This window comes from Pteropus medius, unplaced genomic scaffold (genome assembly GCF_902729225.1).
Source record: "Pteropus medius unplaced genomic scaffold, Ma_sr-lr_union100, whole genome shotgun sequence".
Classification (NCBI taxonomy): Eukaryota; Metazoa; Chordata; class Mammalia; order Chiroptera; family Pteropodidae; genus Pteropus; species Pteropus medius.
In genome coordinates this window covers 734,080-753,999 of record NW_024350923.1, presented here as the reverse complement: position 1 = coordinate 753,999, position 19,920 = coordinate 734,080, and the positions used below count along the sequence as shown (strand labels likewise).

At 63.5% G+C, this 19,920-nt stretch overlaps 1 protein-coding gene across 2 annotated transcripts in view; it reads left to right on the top strand.

The window, feature by feature from the left end:
- The window catches only part of MOB2 (MOB kinase activator 2), a 47,998-nt gene that overhangs the window by 13,912 nt on the left and 14,166 nt on the right, over positions 1 to 19,920 (top strand). The window contains exon 1 of one of the 2 annotated variants that reach the window (XM_039840355.1): positions 18,853 to 18,977. The exons of the other annotated variant lie outside the window; for it this stretch is intronic. Coding sequence (XP_039696289.1) covers positions 18,868 to 18,977 — 110 coding nt within the window. The 5' untranslated portion in view covers positions 18,853 to 18,867. Of the gene's footprint in view, positions 1 to 18,852; positions 18,978 to 19,920 lie in introns of those variants that run through there. 2 annotated transcript variants of the gene reach the window in all.

Here is a 19,920-nt window from a genome sequence, read left to right as displayed (position 1 = left end):
GTGTGAGTGAGTGCGTGTGTGAGCGCATGAGTGTGAGTGCGCGTGAGCATGTGAGTGCGAGTGCATGCACGTGTGCGGGTCTGGGCCGGGAGAGCTCTGCGCCCTCTGTCGGGCGGCGCGTGCGGGTCTCCCCTTCCTGGCAGGTGCGTGAGCGGCGACCTCGTCATCTGTGCTTTCTTTTACGACCTTCGCCATCCCCACCTGCCCCAAACACACATAGGAACCACGTGGCCGTTCAGTTCACCTCGACACCGCGACCTGTTCAGGAAGCCCCGCCGGGCCCCGCTCGGTCCCTGAGGCCTCGGAGAATGTTGTGGCGGTGGTGAAGGGCCGTGGGTCGCCCACAGCTGTGCTCACTCCCCCAGGTGCCGATGGGGCGCAGTGATGAGCCCTCCCCTGGGGGCCTGGGCGTCTTCTCTCCGCAAGTGAGTTTACTTCTTGCTCAGGTAGTGGGCATCTGTGCGCTCAGTGACATTCCTTCCCTGTGCTGGACACACGTGTGGTGGCCGAGGGCTGGCGGGGCCACAGAGGACGTGTAGTTTCTGAGGCCACTGTTTTTCTGAGGATCCCCAACCTGAGGGTGCGGCCGGCGCCCTCCTCTTCAGCAGGAGAGCGGAGCAGGTGTCTTTGTCCCGGGACCCCGACCCTCCACGCGAGAAGCGTGTGTGCAGGCCAGTCCCTGCCCTGCTGCCGTGCTGAAACGGGTTATTGACACTTCCCTTTCAGGCCGGCTCCATCTTCTGTCCCCAGGCCCGCAGGTGGCTTCTGCATACACAGCGTGGCTGGGGGCCTGGGAGAAGGCAGGCGCCAGGGCACCCCGAGCTGGCATCTGGCAGTGGCCACTGTGAATGCCGGCAGTCAGGCGTCCGCCCTGCAGGTACGAAGAGGCCTGGGTGTTCACTCAGCCTGCCATCTGCAGGCCAGGCAGTCAAGTCTCAGGGGTCCTAATTGCTCTCTGAGCCTCAGCACCGGATCTGGGGAGGGAGCTTGCAGCCCCTGCCCTGCAGAGTCCTTTGGGCTGGGATGTGGTTTCTGGAAGGTGCCTGGTGTGTGGCAGCCGTCCTCGTCATTGCTGCCCGGTCTGCTAGCTTCGGGGAGATGGATGCGCTGACACCTCAGAGGGCGCCGAGGCACCAGGGGCGAGCGGGGGTGAGTCTTGTGGGCCGCGGTGTCCTCCGGCCCCGCCTCTGGGCAGCAGGGCGTCTGCTGCGAGGCACAGAGGAGACTCGTTTCCCGCGGGGGCTTTGGGTCTCGGGATGCCCCTGACGTCAGGGTGGGGACTCAGGCCCTCCTCTGCAGACGGTCACTGCGGGCAGGGACTGAGGAACGCTTTGTAATTAAAGCCCTTGTTTTCGAGCACATTCTGTTGTCGCTGCTGGGGAGGCCTCCTACCTTTTTGGCCGAAGAAGTGCTGGGCTCAGCTGAGTTCTGCCGTGAGTTCCTGGCATTCATGATTCATGTAAAAATAAACGTGCTGTCTCGTCGTGACCTTGTTGGCCTCAGTGGACCGTCTCCCGGGCCAGCCAGTGCAGCTGCCGCCTAGCGATGCGCTGCGGCCAGCCCCGCGCGGTCTCCCGCTGCCTTCTCCCCTGGGTGGCGGCGAACAGCAAGGCAGCGGCGGCGCTCGGGGGCCGTGCTTCCTCTCGGGGTGCTTTGGGCCTTGTGCCGTTCCTTCTCCTGCGTCGCCTCCTCCTTGGTGTGAGGTTCTAGGGAGGAGCGTTCGTGGTGTTCTGGCCCCTGAGGTCTGAACTGTGACCAGGAAGGAAGCAAAGTGTCCTCTCTCGCCTGAGACAGTGGAGTGGGTGCCATTGGGGGCCCTCGTGGAGCTCATGTCCCATCACACAAGGCCAGGGCCATGCCCCTCAATTGGGTTCCATGCTCCTCAATTGGGTTCCCATGCTGGCCGCCGGGCCGGGCAGGGGCTAGGACAGCGCCATAGGGGTGGTGGAGGCCCCCGTGCTCGGCGTGCACGTAGGAGGTGGGTCTGCACCTGCACGTGGCCTGGCCGCCACTGCCCAGCAGGCCCCGCCCCACTCTCTGCTCGGGGCCCTTGGGGTCCCAGGATAGTGGCTGGACAAGGACCACAGGGGCACCGTGCTCTCTGGGGCCTCCACCTTGGTCTCCTTCCGGATGGAGCAGCTCGGCCGTGTGCTCACGGTCCTTGTTCCGCGCAGACGCGCTGGCTGCGCCCCGGGGGCTGTGGTGTTGGAGCGGCGTGCGGGCCGGGGGTCTGCTGTCCGTCCACCCGCCTCATGTCTGCTCCTTCCGTGGGCAGCCTCCTCCCTGCTCTTGTCAACACAGCAAGAGCACAAGCTGACCGAGGGCCAGCGTGATGGCGCGCATAGTGGTCAGGGGCACCGTCTTTGCTGTCCATCGACAAGACTTCAGCCCCCCGTCCGCCGCCAGCCGTGTGGCTGCAGGCCATCGTATCAGGTCTCTGAGCCTCAGCCGTTCCACCCGTGGGGGACTGTGTTACCTCGCCGGCTGGCGGTGATGTCTGGTGTCTGGCTCCTGGTGGCGACTGTTCCTGTTGTGCCCGAAGCGGTGGCCACGTCACAGGAGCAGGTACTGTGCTGAAGGACTCGGTGGCTGGTGTTCCCAGCGTCCTGGCCCAGCACCGACCCGGCAGGGAGGGGGCACGTCAAGGGTGCGGCACTCGGCTGTGCTTTTCCGGCATTTGTCGGCCTCCGGGAGTCGGCGCCCGCGGCACTGCTGGCAGCGAAGATGCTGGGCTCCGGCTGGCTGCGCCCCGGGGGCTGCGGATGGAGGCCAGCGGCGGAGCCAGGGCCCGTGGTCTGGGCCTTTGAGTCTGTGCTGGGGCCTTGTCTTTAGCCTGATGGCGCAGAGGTGGCATTGGGAGGTGGCACCTGCAGATGTCCCAGTCGTGCCGTTGGTGCTTTCTGCTGATTCTGCTGTAACTGGGTCACGAGGTCCTCCTGGTAACGCAGTGGTGATGAGGGGCTTCACCTGCCTCCGAGACCTGCTGTCCCTGCCAGGAGCCGTGCACAGGCAGTTCACAGTGTTCTGTCGTTTCTCTCCCAGTATTATAGGCCATTTGATTTAAATGAAAATTAAAAAAAACCAATCCCTTAAATGACATTTGTAAGGGTCTGGGGCGAAGACCAAACTCCTGGGCTTGTGTGCCTGGGCCTAGAGCCTGTGCTAAGGGGGCCGTGGTTCCAGCTGCAGGGCCCGACCCAGAGGCTGCTTGTAGGCCGCAGAGCCACGTCACGGGCCCTGCTCTGCTGGGCTCCCTCTAGGCAGGCCCCGTGCCCAGGCTCTCCTAGACGCAGGCACCCGGGGTGGGGTTGGAGTGCATATGTCCTTGTCTTTGATTCAGAGCTCCCACGAATGCCCAGAGAGCTGGCCATGTCATACTCCTGGTCAAAAGACTATATGGACCCCCTTGCCAGGACTTGGATGAAATCCAAGTCTTCCATCTCCCCCTGACTGCCACCCCGGGGTCACCTGTTACACTGCAGCCAGCTCAGCCCTCTGATGTCCCCTCTTTGGCCAAGACACCTGACTTGTGTTCACGCTGGCCTGGAGAGCCTCCCCATTCTGCTTGGCTGACCTCTGTGTGGCTCCGCTGGCCATGAACTCTTAGAACATTTGGACTCCAGACTCAGGACCCAGACACAAATGGAAGTGAGGGCAGAGCTTCCCAGTTGTCTTAAAGATGCGCATCCTGTCTGTCAGAGAGACTTGGAAAACCATTCCGGTTAAAATGGCATCAAAAAGTAAAATCCTTAGGAATAAACTTAACCAGGGAGGTGGAAGGTCTCTGCGATGGAAGTTGTAAGCCACGGATGAAAGAAATCGAAGACAAAGGAAAGGAAGGGGGTTCTGCGCTCACGGGTTAGCAGAATTAGCGTCGTTAGAACGTCCACACCACCCGAGGAGACACACAGATTGAGCGCGGGCCTGTTGGAACTCCAGTGCGTTTCTAACAGAACCAGCACAGTCCTCAGATTCGTGGAGCCCCAGAAACGCCAGAGCGACCTTGAGAAAAGCGTCACACTTCCCGATGTCAGACTATGCTTAAGGCAGTAGGAATCCAGAACAGCACGGCGCCGCACACGTGGACCAAAGGACCAGAGTTGAGACCCCAGAAATAAAACCACACATGTATGGTCAACTAATTTATGGCACAGGAGCCAAAATATGCAAGGGAGAAACAATAGGCTCTTCAGCAAACGGTTTTGGGAAAATGACAGTCACCTGCAAAAGAGTGAAACTCGGCCACGATTCCGCTCATGAAAGGAAACTCGAAACGGATAGACTCGGACGGAAGAGCAGAAACCATAAAACTTCCGGAAGAAAACGGGCGGTAAACTCCTCGACATTGTTCTCCGAAGATTTTTTGGATCTGACGCCTAAAGCACAGGCACCAAAAGCAAAAACAGACAAGTGGGCTGCATCCAACTAAAACCTGCACAGCGAAGACACCGTCGGTGAACGGAAAGGCGGTCTGCGGCACGGGAGAGGACATCTGCAGACCACGTGAGTGTCCCTCAGGGCCAAACACCCAAGATCTAACAGGACTGGGATAGACGTTTCTCCAAAGACACGCGCACTGCCTGCAGGGGCACGCACCGATGCCCCGCATCACTGGTCGTCAAGGCAGTGCAAGCCAGACCACAGTGAGATGTCACCTCACACCCGTTAGAAGGGCTGTTATCCGAAAGAGGAGCAGTAACGAGTGCTGGCGAGGGTGTGGGGCAAGGGACCCCCATGCGCTGCCGTGGGGACGCGGACTGGTGCAGCCGCTGTGGAAACAGGAAGTCAGAACTGGAGCCGACGTGGCCCAGCAGCCCCCGCACTACGCCAGGATCGTCATCTTGAGGAGAGAGCCTACTCCGTGTTCACTGCAGCAGCGTTCACAGCAGCCAAGGCATGGTGACTGTCGCCGTCCGATGACAGATGATAAAGAAAGCAAGGTATGTGTGCACAAAGGAAGATTATTCAGCCTTAAAAAAGAAGGAAATCCTGCCATTTGCTACAGATGGAGGGACCTGGAGGGCATCATGCTAATGAAATAACTGAGAAAGACGAATACCGTGCGATCTCACCCATGAGTGGAATCTAAACACTAAGGAGGTCCCACTTGCGGGAGCAGGGTAGAGAGGCGGAGGCCGGCGCTGGAGGGTGGGGAGTAGGGACAGGTTGTTAACAGGGTACAGATTTTCAGGGAGAAGTGCTCATCCTGGCTTTCCTTGCTCTCGTCCCTTTTCTTCTGGGGTCCCTGGACAGCCCTGAGGGTAGAGCTGGAGCTGCCCCGGGGGCCCCAGGAAGATGGTGGGAGCAGAGCCCACCCACCTGCCCTGTGCTCACGCAGGGAGAGGAGGCTCCTTGCAACAGTGCTCAGCTTAGCTGCATCCTCCCCGTACGTACCAACCAGCATGGAAACTTGAAAACTACGGTTCACGCATTCGACCTAATGTAGAGAATAGTGAGTGAGCCCAGCAACGGCAGACTACACTCCCTCTCCGAGAACTCGTGGAACGTGTCCAAGAGCCCCCTGAAGCCTCGGCACGTTTCAGCAAACGCACCATCCAGAGTGAGTTCTTGGCCAAAGTGGCATCAACCAGAAGTCAGCCACAGAGACCAGCTGGCTCACTGTGTTCAGGATTAGGAGGCCCGTTTCCAGGCAGCAGTGGGACTCATGGTGGAAGCCAGAGGCTGTTCATAGCGGAGTGGTGACAAGACGCTACTTTGTGGGATGCGGGCCGACCTGGGGAGACGCGGAGCCCGTGGCATGGGGACCAGAGCAGTGTCTGAGTCCCCGCCTCTCGGCGCACAAACCCCGGGGACGGAGGGGGACGTGCAGGTGCCTGTGGAGCCAGTGACACGGAGTCGGTCTCCCGCAGCCACTGGGGCCGCAGGTCGTCTTTGAAAATAGGAACGAAGGGAGAGGCAAAAGACAAGGGACAGCGAGCCAGTCCCTGGACTGATCATGCTCCCTCACAGAAGGGGACCATGGGTGTCCCACCCAGAAGGAGCAGCGCCGATGCGTGAGTCACCACGGGGCCGCCCAGGTCCCGGCCTGCAGCATGCGTGTCCCTGCCGTCTCTGCTGCCACGTACCTGGCTGCACATCAGCCGCGCTCCCTTTCCAGCCTTCACCTTCCGTGCGTCGTGGGGTTGCCCATGGCTCGGGCTCAGCACCCCCTCCCCGCCGCCCAGCCCGCCCTGTCCTCCCGTTCGAGTGTGTTTACTGTCATTGCGTAAACCAGACCTGGATTTACTGCGAGAGGCTGGGACGCGGGAACCGCCACGTGGGAGAGGTGTGGGGCAGGGCATGGGAGGGCGCCCAGCTCCTGCCCGCTCTGAGCAGCCGCCCTCCCCACCGCTCCCGTGGTCGCCAACCCCGAAGTCCTCCGAAACGCGCCCTTTTCCACCTTGACCTGGCGAGACCACCTGGAACCTTGGGCAGCTCCGGGTAAAAACCGGCTCTGTCATCGGGGCGCGTGGCCTCCGCCTCCCAGATCTCTAGAGCTGGCCAGTTCCACTAGTAGTGTCCCTCCCTGCCCCGCGGCCAGCATCGTAGTGTCGCAGTCCGGCTTTCCCGTTCCTCCACTGGGAGGGCCGTTGGCCGCCCAGAAACAGCCCGCTGCCACCAGGCTCAGGCTCTGTCCCGCAGTGTGCTGCTGTCCCTTTCTGTCCCCTCCACTTGTTGGCCATCCTTTGGAGGCTGGAACATTCTCCCGGGTGGAGAGGTGTTTCCGTAGTTTCTAGAACGTGCCATCTGTGCCCTGTCGACGTGGGGCAGGGCCCTGCGCCCCCTGGACCATCCCGGACGAAGGGCCGGAGACGGCGCCGCCTGTTCCACAGCGGTCTCCCAGAAGCCTCAGAGCTGCGGTCGTAGGGAGCAGCCTGTCTTTCAGCGTGCACCAGCTCACACTGGGTGCGCATGTGGTGTGTGTGCATGTGTCAGTGCGTGTCGCCGAGACAGACCGACGGGCGTGTGTTTCTGTTCTGCGTGAGGTCTGACCCGCCGGACCGATGTTGCAGCCCACATCAGTGGGTCCAGCTTGCAGGTTGCAAACAATCCTGGAGCGGTCCCGTCTAGAAGTAAACGTGAAGCGAGAGAAAACTCACCGGCAAGGAGCTGCCCTTGGAGCGCGGCACATCCAGGCTCGCCAGCTCGGAAGCGGTTCCTAACGAGGGGGGGTCGTGCCTTGAAAGAGGTGATAGAAGGTGGGGACTGTCCTGGGAATGGGGTGTGCTCCCCAGGCCCGTGCTGTGCCACGGGGTGTGTGTGGCGGGCGTCCGTGTCCTGTACTGCAGCACCCGCTCTGGGCCATGCAGCTGTCGGGGTGGAGCCGAAAAGCCGCCTGGTCCTGAGCTGGTGCTCTCAGGAGGGGCGTGAACCTGGCACAGCCTCACCCCAGGGGCGGGGTCCCTGGTGCTCAGGGCCCGGGGACCCGGGCTTCTCACCTCTCCCTGGCGCTGCCGCTGGGAAGAAGAGGGCGGGCCTGGGGCTCCCGCTTCGCCAGACCACCCCGCCTGCCGGCCTCGGCGCGCGCACGTCCCGTCCCCCGGCTCTCTCTGCCCCGTCCCTGGGGTGGGGGTCCCTCGTGTTCCCTGCTCCCTGGGCCCCCTTCCCAGGCCTGGTTACAACTGCCACCCCCCTCCGGGCCTCAGCAGGCCCAGGGCTTCATGCCTTTCCCCTCGTCTGTTCACGGGGGACCCAGGATGACGAGGGGGTGCTGATGAATCCGAAACGAGGCCCCAGATGGTGCGTGCACGTGTGGCATCGCGTTTAAATGAGTGAGCAAAGGCTTCTTCAGAACAGGAAGGTCCCGTCTGGCACCCTTCCTCTTTTTTGAGCCTTTCCCGAGCGTTCGTGGCACCCGCCTGGAAGGCGAGGGGTCAGGGAGCTGGTGCTCGGGGCCCCGCAGCTGTGTGGTGTGTATGGACTGCTTTTCGTTGTACGAAGAGATGCAGTGTAAAGCGGTACGTGTCACCTTCCACCAGTGGAAGGCGAGGTGACAGTGCCCCATCCCTTTCTTCTCCTTCCCGGGGGCCCCCTTCCCTCTTGGAGGCTCTGGGCCCCCAGACCGGGACACGTCAAGTGTTCTCTCCTATGTTTTATTGTTCAAAGCAGAAGTGCGGTGGGTCTTTCTTGGGGTCTTGCTGGAAGGTACTAGGAGCCTCCTGCGGCTGGTGGGGGCTCTTTCACGGTCGGGCCGTGGCCCAGTGGGGCTGGGACCTAGTGTGTGGGAAAATGGCTGGGGGTCGCCACTGTGCCGCGGTCAGAAACAGTGTTGCAGGGGCTCCTTGTTGATACACGTTGTCGCATACTCTCTGTTACCTTCCTGGCCAAGGGCCCGCTCTGGCTGGGGCCCCCAGCTTTTTTATGGTCCTCCATTTGACAGGTGGGACGGGACTTCTCCCTTCCATATTTCTTTATTAATGGGGCTGAGCACTTTTTTGGTTTGTTTGTTTGTTTGTTTTTTTAATCTTCATTACCTTTTACGAGCCTTCCGCTGCGGCTGCTCACAACAGGCTCAGGATGCTGTGTTCAGATTCACGTGGTCAATGCTGAGAAAGGGCTTTTTCTCACTCGTTCCTTCAACTGCACTCACCACAGAGCCACTTCCTTAGAGGTGGCAGGAGGCGGACCGTCACAGTCAGACGTAGTGAGGCCTCGACGGCAGCCGCTGCTCGGCATCATCTGTTTGCACAGTTCTTGCCACTGCACAGCAGGAAGATGCGACTTCCCTGCAGCTGCTCATAGGCACGCTTTGCAGACACGTCTCCTTGTCTCTGTCACCTCAGGGTGTGTTCCCAGGCTCACAGAGCACATGGCTACTTCTGGTGGCCCAGGCCTCGTCTCTCGGCCAGCCGTCTTTCCTGAGCCCAGTGGCGTCCAGGAGCTGGTGCTGGGACACACCAGACCAGAGGTCAGCGTCTTCGTTTTACAGATGGGGCAGCCAGGCTGGGGTCAGGTAGCCGGCTAGGGCCCTGAGGCCAGTGCCTGCGCAGGTGGGCCTGCTCTCTGCTCCGGCCCACTGAGCCCGCTCGGGAGGCCTCCGGGGCGTGTCTGAGCGCCCCCGCCCCCTCACAGCTGCACACCTTGGGCAGGGGGGCCGAGGCGGGGTGCGCGTGTGCAGAGAGTGGTTCAGACCAGGCCGCTTACGGGGACCTGTCTGGGACTCGCAGCAGGGAAGAGGGCAGTTCTGTCCGGTGCCAGGACTTGGAAATGCCGCCTCTTCCCTGTCCTGTGATGGGGAGACGGCTCTGCTACGCTGCAAGTCGAATGGACCCCGTGGCCACCAGGGGGCGCTGCCGGCCTGGCAGGAAGGCCGAGGGGCGGGGCAGCCGCTCTGGGGCAGGTGGTCCTGGGAAAACCAGCCTTTACCTGTTGTGGGGGGTTCCAGTGGTGGGAGCGCCTGCTCCGAACCGGACCACGTAGGTGTGGACAGGGTCCGGCCAGGCGGACACTGGCGTGTGGCTAGCCCAGTGAGCACGGCGAGACCAGCTTGATGGCACAGACCGGGGGCCTGCTGAAGTTGGGCTGCTAGGCCCACGTTGGGTGCCCGTGTCCACACGTAAGGGTCACGCGAGGCCTCAGAGGGCGTGCACCCACTCCCCAGGCCCGTGCGCAGTTTCCCTCTGCACGGATGTAAATGCCCACCCTGCCACGACACCCTGGGGCCTGGGCCAGGGTCACTGCCAGGTTCAGGTACCCTGCCTGTGGCTCCAACAGAGAGGGTAGGGACATCTCAGAGCCATACAAGCCGCCAAGTGGTTTCAGAATTTCGCATGGGGTGGGCGTGGGTAGTGGTGGTGGGGGGTTCCCATGAAAGCAGGGTGTTCCTGGGCCGCGTGTGCCAGAGGCCCCCCTGTTCTGAGCAGGCATCTGTGCATGCCTGTCTCCTGTGTGCCCGCTCTCACTGTGCAGACATGAGGCCGAGTTTTTAGCCGTGGCTGGGCTCCAGGTCGAGGGTCCAGTGGCTGACAGATTTGTGCTTTGTCCTTGGTCTCTGAGCACAGCCCCATGGGGACAGTGCTATCTGGAAGCCGGACACTGGCCCTCAGGGCTGGGTCAAGAAGCAGCGAGACACCCTTCTTCTCCAGTCTGCCCCGAATGGGGACTCTGCACTGGGGTCACCCTCAGGCAGAGACAGCATCGAGGACACCCACAGCCAGCACGGCGGCGTTCCCCTACCCGTTCTCGGCCCCCCAGCACCCCCGGTGGCTGCGGTCCACCTTCCAGGCCAAAGACTGGGACTCTGGCCCACGAGAAAAGACCTCAGACGCTGACAGATGCAGACAGTGGAGGGCACGTCCTCCATGGTAGCAGCCAGGGAACCGGATGAGCCCCCAGTGAATCAGCCCCCTGGAAAGCCCCCGGGCACGTGGAGCCGGCAGCGAGCTGTTTGGCACCCACTTCTCAAAACCAGATGTTTTGCGGAATAAGAGACGGAGCCAAAACCAGTAGGAGGAAAGGGTGTTCACTCTGAAAGCCAGGTCAAACAGCGGCCATCAGTCTCCCCAGAACCGCAGCTGCTGTGAGCACCCCAAAAAGAAGAGCAGGTCTACAACGAAGGAATGGCCAGAGAATTACAGAGAAGTGGGGGAGCGGTTGCAAACTGGAACCCTGTGTGAGGGGCGGGAGGTACAATCGGGTGCATCCTCCTCAAGTAGAACAGAAAGCCGGGTGTAGACACCAGGGTGCGGCAGCCACGGCGGAGTTCCAGGAGGAGCTGGAGCGGGGCGGGGCAGTGATTAAAGGCGCCCAGCCTTTCCGGGTCGCAGGCAGCGAGTTCAGGTTGAACAGCTCACCCAGCGCCTTACGCATTGAATTCCCAGGGGACACAGATGCGATGTTTTAGGACACCAGGTACGAAGAAAGGATCCACAACTTGTAGAGAGAAACAAAATAGGAATTCGAGCACAGATTCTAAGCCAGAAACTGAGATGTAGTCCTTAGGGTTCTCCAACGTGACGGCATGTCAGTGCCACCACTCACGGTGAGGGCGGGGTGCAGGCCTTCCCTCGGTGCCCGTCCTGAGGTGGTCTCCTTCCGGGAAATGTCCGAGGGGTCCAGTGCCCAAGAGAAGAAGGGGGCTGCGATGAGGGCAGGGGACAGCCCTGCCAGCGCAGGATGCTGCGCCGCTGAAGACCCGTGACCGAGACCACGTGCCAGGGCCACTTGGAAAGTGCCCAGGGCTGGCTTGCACCATGTTAGATCGGGTGCAGTCGGACGTGACTGTCCTAGTCAGTGGGTCCTGGCTCCAGAGTCCAGGAGGCTCCGTGAAGCCTAACTCCGGGGGCCACCCCAGCGTCTTGTCATTCTCCCGTGTGATGCGTGCAGTGCGCCTCCTTCAAGCACGCGGATGGAGGGAGCTCCCCCGTGAGCCCACGTGTCACGGGAAGTGATCTCCAGGGACACGCGTCGTCTTGACCGTGGGCACGCGTCCCCCCTGCGGGCTCGCCTGGCCAGAGCAGGTGAGGCCCGGCGTCCTCTGGGCCTCGACTTCTCGGCTACCAGGACATGCACCCATTCTGATCCCAGGGCCTGGGACCGATCTCTGGACGTAGACTTTCTGGTCTAAGGGCCATCGCACTGCACGTTCCCGAGCACTGCGTGAGGCAGCCCCTGGGTGGCGGGCAGCTGGGCCTCCCAGCGCTGGCTGTCCTCGTCACTGGGGAAGGGGTTGCTTCTGAGTTGGGGGAAGCCATCTTCCCTTCTCGTGTTCGTGAACCATTTGTAAATTTTCTCTCTCGATGGGTTTTTGCTGCCTTCATTGCTTATTTTCGGGGGAGAGCAGTTGTCTTTTTCTTACTGATTTCTAAGCACCTTACTTTGTGCGTTAGGAATGCGTTCATTCACAAACGTACATTGCACTGCTGGACCCTGTGCTGCACCCTGGGGCTGACAGGCCATTCCCCCCTCCCACTGAGCTCACATAGACACAGCAGAGCCAGCGGGGGACAAGGGCGGGGGTCTCGGGCCTCGGGTCTCGGGTGACATTTGCACAGACTTCCAGGAAGGGGGGAAGGGTGAGCCAGGAGGTTTTCTGGTGCTGAGGACACAGCAAGGTGGACTTCGGAGGTGGCTGTGCTTCCCTTCCGAGGCCAGGTGGGAGATGGCCGGGGTGGTGATCCCATGGGGCCCCAAAGACCCTTGAGAGCCTGACAGCCTTCACAACTCATTTCAAAGAAGGAGACGGCATTCCCGTCAGAGGGGGCGTGCCCTTTCACCTCCGCTGGAGGGCCACGGTCCCCTTTCCCGGCACCCGGCATGTCGTCTCCTGTGTGATCTGCTGAGTCCCGGTCCCCTGCCAGAACAGCCAGGGCCCATGGCCGCAGCAGGAAGGGCCGCAGATGCCGCCAGGCCAGCCCAGCGTGGTGGCCGCCGGCAGCGCTGTCGCGTGGGCGGTGCTCCTGGCTGGGTCTGACCCTCGCACGCGTCTGGCACTCTAGCCCAGGGACCGGTTTTACGTGCTGTGCGTTCACACTAGGAGGCTGCTCGGAACTTCGGGTGTGCCATGGGCACGTGGGGCAGCTCTAGTCTGTCTCTCCTGAATTCTCCCCGGACCCCGGACGGTGGCCTTCCTGGGGGTGTAACAGCTGTGTGGGGACGGCCTGGAGCCCTGGGCGCAGCTAAGTGGGGGGGGGGCCGAGCCAGGAACGCCCCTCATGAACCTGTGGAGGGGGCTGGGCCTCTCAGAGCCGCTGCCTCTGCACACGCCCCGCTGCCCTTCCAGTCCTAGTGCTCTGTTAGAGGACCTGCAGGTGACCGGGTTGGACAGGGAAGGGCCCCTCCCCAGGCTCCCCGGGAGCAGGAGCTGTGCCCCGCCTGTCGCCGCTCCCTCCCATGCGGGCTCCAGGCTGCCTTCCCGGGCACTGAGCCTGGGCTAAATCTTGCAGCCGAGGCTTTTATACCAGCGAGGAGGGCGGGCGCCTTGGCAGGTTCCACGTAGCCCCTCCCTTAGGCCGCCTGGGCTCGTTGTCTGCTTGGCTGGTGAAGGCTGAGGGCAGCGAAGAGATAGTGAGCCCCCTGCCCTTGTCGTGAGACCCCCGGCTTCTCTGAGCCTGTGACGTTGCAGAGGAGCCAGTGGGCACCGGTGCTTGGGGCCGTTGTAGCCAGTGTCTGTCCTCACGGGGCCTCGTGGGAGCTGGGGCTCCTTATCCCCAGCACACGGGCTATGCTGCGTCACACAGAGGGGTGCTCCTCACTGGGTCTCAGCCAGCATCCCACGCTCAGCCACCTTGCCAGTGCCCAGGGCCGGCTGGCACGTGTCTGGCAGATGCTAGTGCGGGGCTCAGGCGGGGAGACTTGCCAGGGGGCGGTTGGCATGTGGCCTGGGCACCTCTGCCCTCTGCGGTCAGCGGTGGCCAGCGGCCAGGCAGGATGACTAGGCAGGTTCCAACAGCCCCTTTAATTGTTTGGAGTCTGGCTCGACTTGAACTTGACACAGTGGTGCTGGTGTGGGTGCACGGGGCCCTGGCATGCGGAGCAGCCCACCTCCCCCTACCCCCTGGGGCTCTTCTGCCTGACCTCAGTCCTGCTTCCCGGGGTCCTGGCGTGCCCATGGTCACCTGGCGGCTGGGCTTCAGGCGGCACTTGACTTCCAGCCTGACTCCTCAGGCCCTCCTGGCCTGCTGCCCGGGGCTCTTCCCTGACTCCCTGGGCCTGGCCGTCTGGGCCGTCGGGTGACTGTGCGAGGGCCAGGGCAAGCCCCACTGGGCCAGGAGCCTGCGCCCACCCTGCTCCTGTGCCCCACGTCTGCTCACTGCCTCCCCTCAGCAGACCTGGCCCTGCCTGGACACCTGCGCCAGGGGGCACGGCCACCACCATCCCATCGTCTGCGGGGCTCGTGGTGCGGGGCCTGCTGGCGGCTGGCTGGGAGCAGTGCTGGGCTCGGGGTGCTCTCCTTTTCCGATCCCTCCCTGCGCCGACCGGCACCGGGGAGAAGCAGAGCGGCCTTGCCCTTGGGAGTTGGAGCCGCTTGCCTCCCGAGGCCGCCCCAGGGCTGCTGGTGACGCTGAGCTCTGGCCGGGCCTGGAGACGCGCGCCCTCCCTCGTAAACGCACCTGGCCCCTCTGGGGGTGGGGCAAAGGCCCTGGAGCAGGCGGCCTGCGCTGTCTCCGTCTGTGCCTCATCTTCCTCCTTTGTAAAATGGGGGCATTGAGGTTCGAGTGAGCCAGCACCTGGGAAGTCATCGGCGTGTGCTGGGGGACAGTTCTGTGGGCTCAGTGTCGTGCCTCACACAGCGCACCCTGGCCGCTGAGGCGAGTAGGGATGGATGGGGGTGCTGAGGCCCAGGCGTTGGGGTTCCAGGCACTCGGGGCCTTTCTGTCGTTCCCCCTCACACAGGGCTCCTGGCCAGCGAGGCCTCAGGATGCAGGTGGGGGCACGTTCCCCCACCCTGGAGCGCGCTGGGTGTGGGCCTGGGGCCCGGGCCGCTCCGCTCCGGGCCTCAGCACAGGTCCCTGCCCCAGTGGACGTGGACTGCGGGGTGCTGCAGAGAGGGCCGTGGCTGCCGCCGGAGGGTTGCTCCTTCCTCTGTCCCGCCCGGCCGCATGGAATGGGCACCGCCGGCCTCAGGCGGCTGCTTTAGTCCCTGTGCGGGTGGCCCTCGCCGCGGAGAGCCTGCGGAGTCGGCGCGCCCGCAGCCCAGAGCCAGCCTCCCCGTCTCCCCCGCCGCACGTGCTGCCAGTGCTTCCGAGGGCTCGCTGCTCCGTGCCAACCCCGTTTCGATGCGTGGCAGCTCTGGTTGTCCCCTCTCTGAGCTCCAGTGAGGTGACCCCACGTGGCACATCCGATTGTTCTTCAGCTTCCGCGAGTGGGGGTTTTGTTTGCTCGCATGCCAGCCTGCCTGCCTGCTGCTGGCAGGTTGGGGTGGCTGGGTGTGTAGACACTGCCCCCCAGCCCCAGCCAGGTGGTCTCCCTGGGGGAATGGTGTATGTGTAGGGGTGGCCGGGCCTGAAGCGCGGAGGGGGCAGGTGCTCTCTGTGGGGCAGGGTCTCTCCGAGCACTGAGGACCGTGCGCCCACGATGGGATGGCTGCTGTGTGGCATTTCCGGTCCCCCAGACCTCCCCTCCGTTCTTGCATGCCTGGAGTGTTAGGCAGAGCCGTTTGTCATTGTGCACTAGGTCAGGCACAGCACGAACGGAGAAAGCTAACAAACACCTCCTCCATCCAGCCCGAAAGCGAGACAGCACGCAGACAATGCCACCTTCTCTCTCCACTAAGTAAACAGTGCACTGCAACGTGGCGGATGTGGAGAAGGCGGATTCTCAGCATACCGTGTGCGAGTTCCCAGCGGACACCATGACGGGACCAGAGGGTGGCGGCCGCGCGGGCCCTGACGCCTGCTCGTCGCGGGCTTTGCCCGTGGAGCTCGGTGGGGCTGAGGCACCAGCCGCCGCTTTGGTCTGCAGCTCCTTGCTCTCCCTGCCGTCTGGCTGCGTGGTGGCCTTTGTGGGTGTCCGCCTCTGGCCGGCTCTGGAGTATGGTTATATTGAACAGAACTCACTGGTCTGAAGGGCACGGAGCCTTGTGGCTACCCTGTGCCCTCGCCACCTCAGCCCCTGGCTCCCACTGACGTGCTTTCCAGCGTGAGCGCCGGCGTCTGTCCTTTGCTGGAGCTGGCGGGGGCGGGGACAGACGGGTTCTGACAGGAGCCACAGCCCCGCGGTCCTGGCACCGGGCGCTTCGGGGCTCTGTGCATCCGCGCTCCGGAGCTGGCTCTCCGCGCCCTCCGTGGCCCGGGGCATCTGTGCCGGAAACATCTCTTGCTGCCGCCCGGGTGCCGGCCGCCAGGAGCCCATGTTCGGCTCCCATTGCTGCTAGACAGCCGCGCTCAGTGTTTCGAGAACGTCGTGGCTGCTGTGCCCGTGTGAGGCATGCAAGGAGAGCAGCTCAGCCGTAGGGTGAGTTAGCACAGCGTGTTGAGAGGGACAGTGGGGACCTTGGCAGGGTCGGTCATGCAGGGAAGGGCGTGTCACCAAATGCTGCATAGAACGGATTCGTTCGTGATGTCAGGAAGGACTCGGTGGCACTGCATTCCCAGGGCGGCTGTGGGTGCTGGCACGCGGGGTCAGCGAGCCGGGCATTGCCCTGCGTTCCTGACGGGGCAGTGGCAGTGGTGGCCACGTGCCAGGCGGGGTGTGCTAGGAGGAGCGTGAGCACAGCAGTGGGGGGCTGACGCGCTGGCGAGGGGCCTGCCATCTGAGCGGGACCCCAGAGGACAGGTGTCTGCGGGATCGCGGGAGCAGGACGGCCTGGAGGCCGGCGGGGGCTCGCGGTGTGGGCGGGGCCGCCGGGGCGGATGAGACAGGGAGGGGACGGTTTGGGAGAAGGGCACAGCTGCTGGCAGTACACACACCCAGCCACCCCTACGCACCCACGCACCCCTTCACACACACTCACACACCCCCCTCAGAGTCATAGTCATGTACTCACACACACGTTCACACCTGCATGTGTACGTACGTCTTACACTTACACTCAGGTAACACACACACGCTCACACAGGTACACAGACGCATATGCAAATACACGTTCACGGGCACACACGTTCACACACATGTACATACAAACACCTCCACGTTTACTCACGCACACACTGCGGTATGCAGCCCAGGGAGTCCTCGTGAAGGCTGGACGGTTCAGGCGTTTCTCGTGCAGAGAACATGATGAACGAGAGTGGATTCAGTGAGTTGTTTACGGTGTGTGTGTGCACGTGGCAGCTGCCCGGTCTGATACGCTTGAGGGTTCGCGTGGGTTTTTCGTCCTCGGAACTGCTCTTGCTGGCCCCGCGTGCCCCCAGCCAAGTGGCCGGCCAAGGGCTCAGGTGACTCTGTCTGTCCTGGAGCCTCTGCCTGGGCAGCCCGTCCTGTCTGGTCCCCTGTCACATAAGGGGCAGCAGCCCAGCCGCGGGCCTTGCCTCCGCGACTGCCCGCGACCGCGGGCTCCACCTTCCTGGGCCACGGCGCCCGGCCCTTGGCCCTCTGCGCGCCCGTGCGCTGTCCTGCGTCCGTGCAGTGGCTTCGCGTATCCCACCCAGCGTGCGGTGGTGGGTGGTGGAGCTCGAGGCCGGCCCGTGTCGGCTGCCCCATCGGCTGCCCCATCGGCTGCCCCATCGTCATGGCAGGAGCGGGGATCGAGGCCCCGCCCCCCGCGCTCGGTGGGCCCCGCGTTCCTGCTCCACCCTTCGTCTCGGGAGCTCTCGCTTCTGGTTCCCGCTTCGCGTTCCTTTGCTTCTGTTTTCGAGTCTTTAAGTCTCTCTCTCTCTGAGGTTTCCTCGTACGTTGGGCTGCAGTTCTCACGTTCCGTGTGTGTTTCCGGAGCGTGTCCGGCGGCGGCGGGGCCGTCCCTTCTCGTTAGTAGCTTCCACTTTCGTCGGATTCGGCTCGGAGCTCCTGCCGCCTGCTTCGAAGCAAACCAGGTTCCCTGAACGCGGCGTGAGCACTTCGCCGCCGGAGCCCCCTCCTCTGTGGTTTTCACAAAGTGGCACAAAGCCACTTGGCTCCTCCAGGTGTGTCCCTGGTGGAGGCGGGTCACTGACAAGCCCAGGGGGAGCAGGCCAGGGCGGGAGGAACACGCGCGCTTGCTCCAGACACAGACGTCGGGGGTGTGGGCGAGTGCGCACCTGTCCCCTTGCTCTGTCAGCTGAGGGGACCTAGAAAAGGGCAGCCGCATGCACGCCCAGCGCAACCCCGGGGTCTAGTGGGAGGGGCCTGGGTTCCCTGGAGGAGGGGCCGGGTCTCCGACCAGGGCGCGGGGCGAAGCACCTCGCCGTGCTTAGCTGCTCCAGCTGCCTGGCGCGTGTGGCCGTCCTGCTGACATCTGTCCCCTGGACAGGCAGTGGTGAGCGTGGTGCCTGAGTTCATGCCGACACCCGGGGTGGCCGTGGGGACGTCGTCCTGTGAGGGCAGCGGGGCCTTTCGCCTTGGTCAGCATGGGCGGCCGGAGCGCTGTCGGTGGTGTCCCCAGGCCAGGGGCCGGGTGGCCTTCCTCGTTGCCGGCCGATTTGTCCTCCCGGTGGTTTTGCAGTTGCCTCCGTGCAGGGTCGGGTGACCTTGGACAGGTGAGAAGGTCAGAGGGCCCTTGGGACACGGCCTATGGGTGGAAGGCGGGGCTGAGGCAGGGGTGTGGGTACAGGGAGACCCGTGGCCGTGCTTCTAGCTAAGTGGGGCCTGTCAGCAAGCGTGGGGACACGTGTCCACTTGTTGATGCATGCTGTCACTGTGGTCAGGTGTTGGATTTTTCAGTACTTCCTGGGCTCCTGTTGCTTGGCGCTCTGTCGACAAGGCCTGGCCCACCCCGGTTCTGGCACCCGCACAGGGAGGTGCTGTATGCGTGTTTCTGGGGTCTGCCGCCCTCGGTGGGACGGAGCAGCCTCTGCCCAGCTCCACCTCTGCCCACTCCGGATGCCTTGAAACCCATTGGCCTTGTTTTTTCAAGGCTGTCCGCAGGAGGTGCACCACGAGCCTGTGTCCACACTCTGCAGGTGACAGCAGCCCGTGTGGTGTCCGCAGCCCCTCCGGGCGACACCTCCCGTTGTCTCAGCCAGGCTGGGGTCAGGCAAGGGATGCCGTCGGCCCCAGAGAGCCACCCGGGGCTCGCTGACGAGGCCCTCCCTCGGGCTGCTCTCCCCCTCACAGGGCTGCTCCCCCCCTCACAGCGCCCCAGAGGCGCCAGTTTGAAAAGGCGGCTGAGACACGCCCCGTTGAGCCAGACTTGGCCAGCGGGGCCTGTAAAAGGAGCAGCTCTGTGCGCGGCCGGAGCCCTCCTTCCCGTGTCCTCGTTGGCCGTGTCAGCTGGCTCCCGGTCAGGCGGGGAGGGCGCGAGCGGGCGGTGCGGCCTCCCACTGTCCCTGTGTGCCTCTGTGCTGCCCCACCATGCTGGGGGACCACGGCAGCCTCCCCGCAGACCGCGCTCTGCTCAGCCAGCCCCCCAAAACCGGACTCAGCTGCAAAATGGTGCTTCAGGCAGTCGGCAAAGTGCTCAGGTGAAGGGGGGTGGGGGGCGGTTGTCTGTCCTGTCCCTGGTCCCTGCCCCTGGGGTCAGTCCAGGCAGGAGTGGCTGCAGTTGTCTGCGTCTGCCCTGGCATGCAGCCCCCTCTGCTGGGCCGGGGTGGCCGACGGGGCCAGGGCCAGAGGCAGCCAGCAGGTGTCAGCAGCTTTGTCTCTGTAGCAGGTTTGCCTCTAAGGTGTCATCTCTGCTGCCCAAGGGAGACGGGAGCCTCCGCACCTGGGTGGTGAGACGGGGCCCACTGTCACTCCTGCCTGACCCCCCGCACCCTCTGGACAGGCCCTCCACCACCGACAGGGTGTCTGGCCTGTTGTCCCCAGGCGTGGCGACCAGAGCCTGTCCATGAGTGGCCTTGTCCGGAGAACCAGTGTGGGCCACAGCTGGCCGGCCGCTGCACGGGTGCTGCCGGAAAAGCCGGTCCTGACTGCTCGTCCCCCCTCCTTTGCCCTGCTGCAGCCGAGCCCCCAGTGCCCCACATATGGGTTAAGGGGACAGCCCAGCGTCTGTTCGGTCCCAGCGTGGAGGCGGTGGGACCAGGTGTTCCGGAGAGCGGGGGGTACGCTGTGCATGGGGCCGGAGCGGGGGCGGTCCTCGCAGGACCACCCAGAGAGGGTCACAAGTGAGGTTGGTGTGACAGCCTCACGTCTGCCTGTGACTTCAGTGGGCCGTGATGTGAAATCGGGAGAATCTCCTGCTTCCCCGGTTCTGTCTTTGTGGGCGGCTGGGCTGGCCGTGGGCTGGCCGACGAGTTCTAGTGCCTGTGTGTGCCGGTGCCTCCAGCCGTGTCTGGGCACCGTTGCTTTCCCCTTCCCCTGCCACGGGGCTCCTCCCCACAGCGGGTCACTGCGTGCCACACGGGAAACCGGAGGCTCGCCCGCCGCTCGCCAGAGCCCTGCCTGGTCCTGTTATGTGTGAGATTG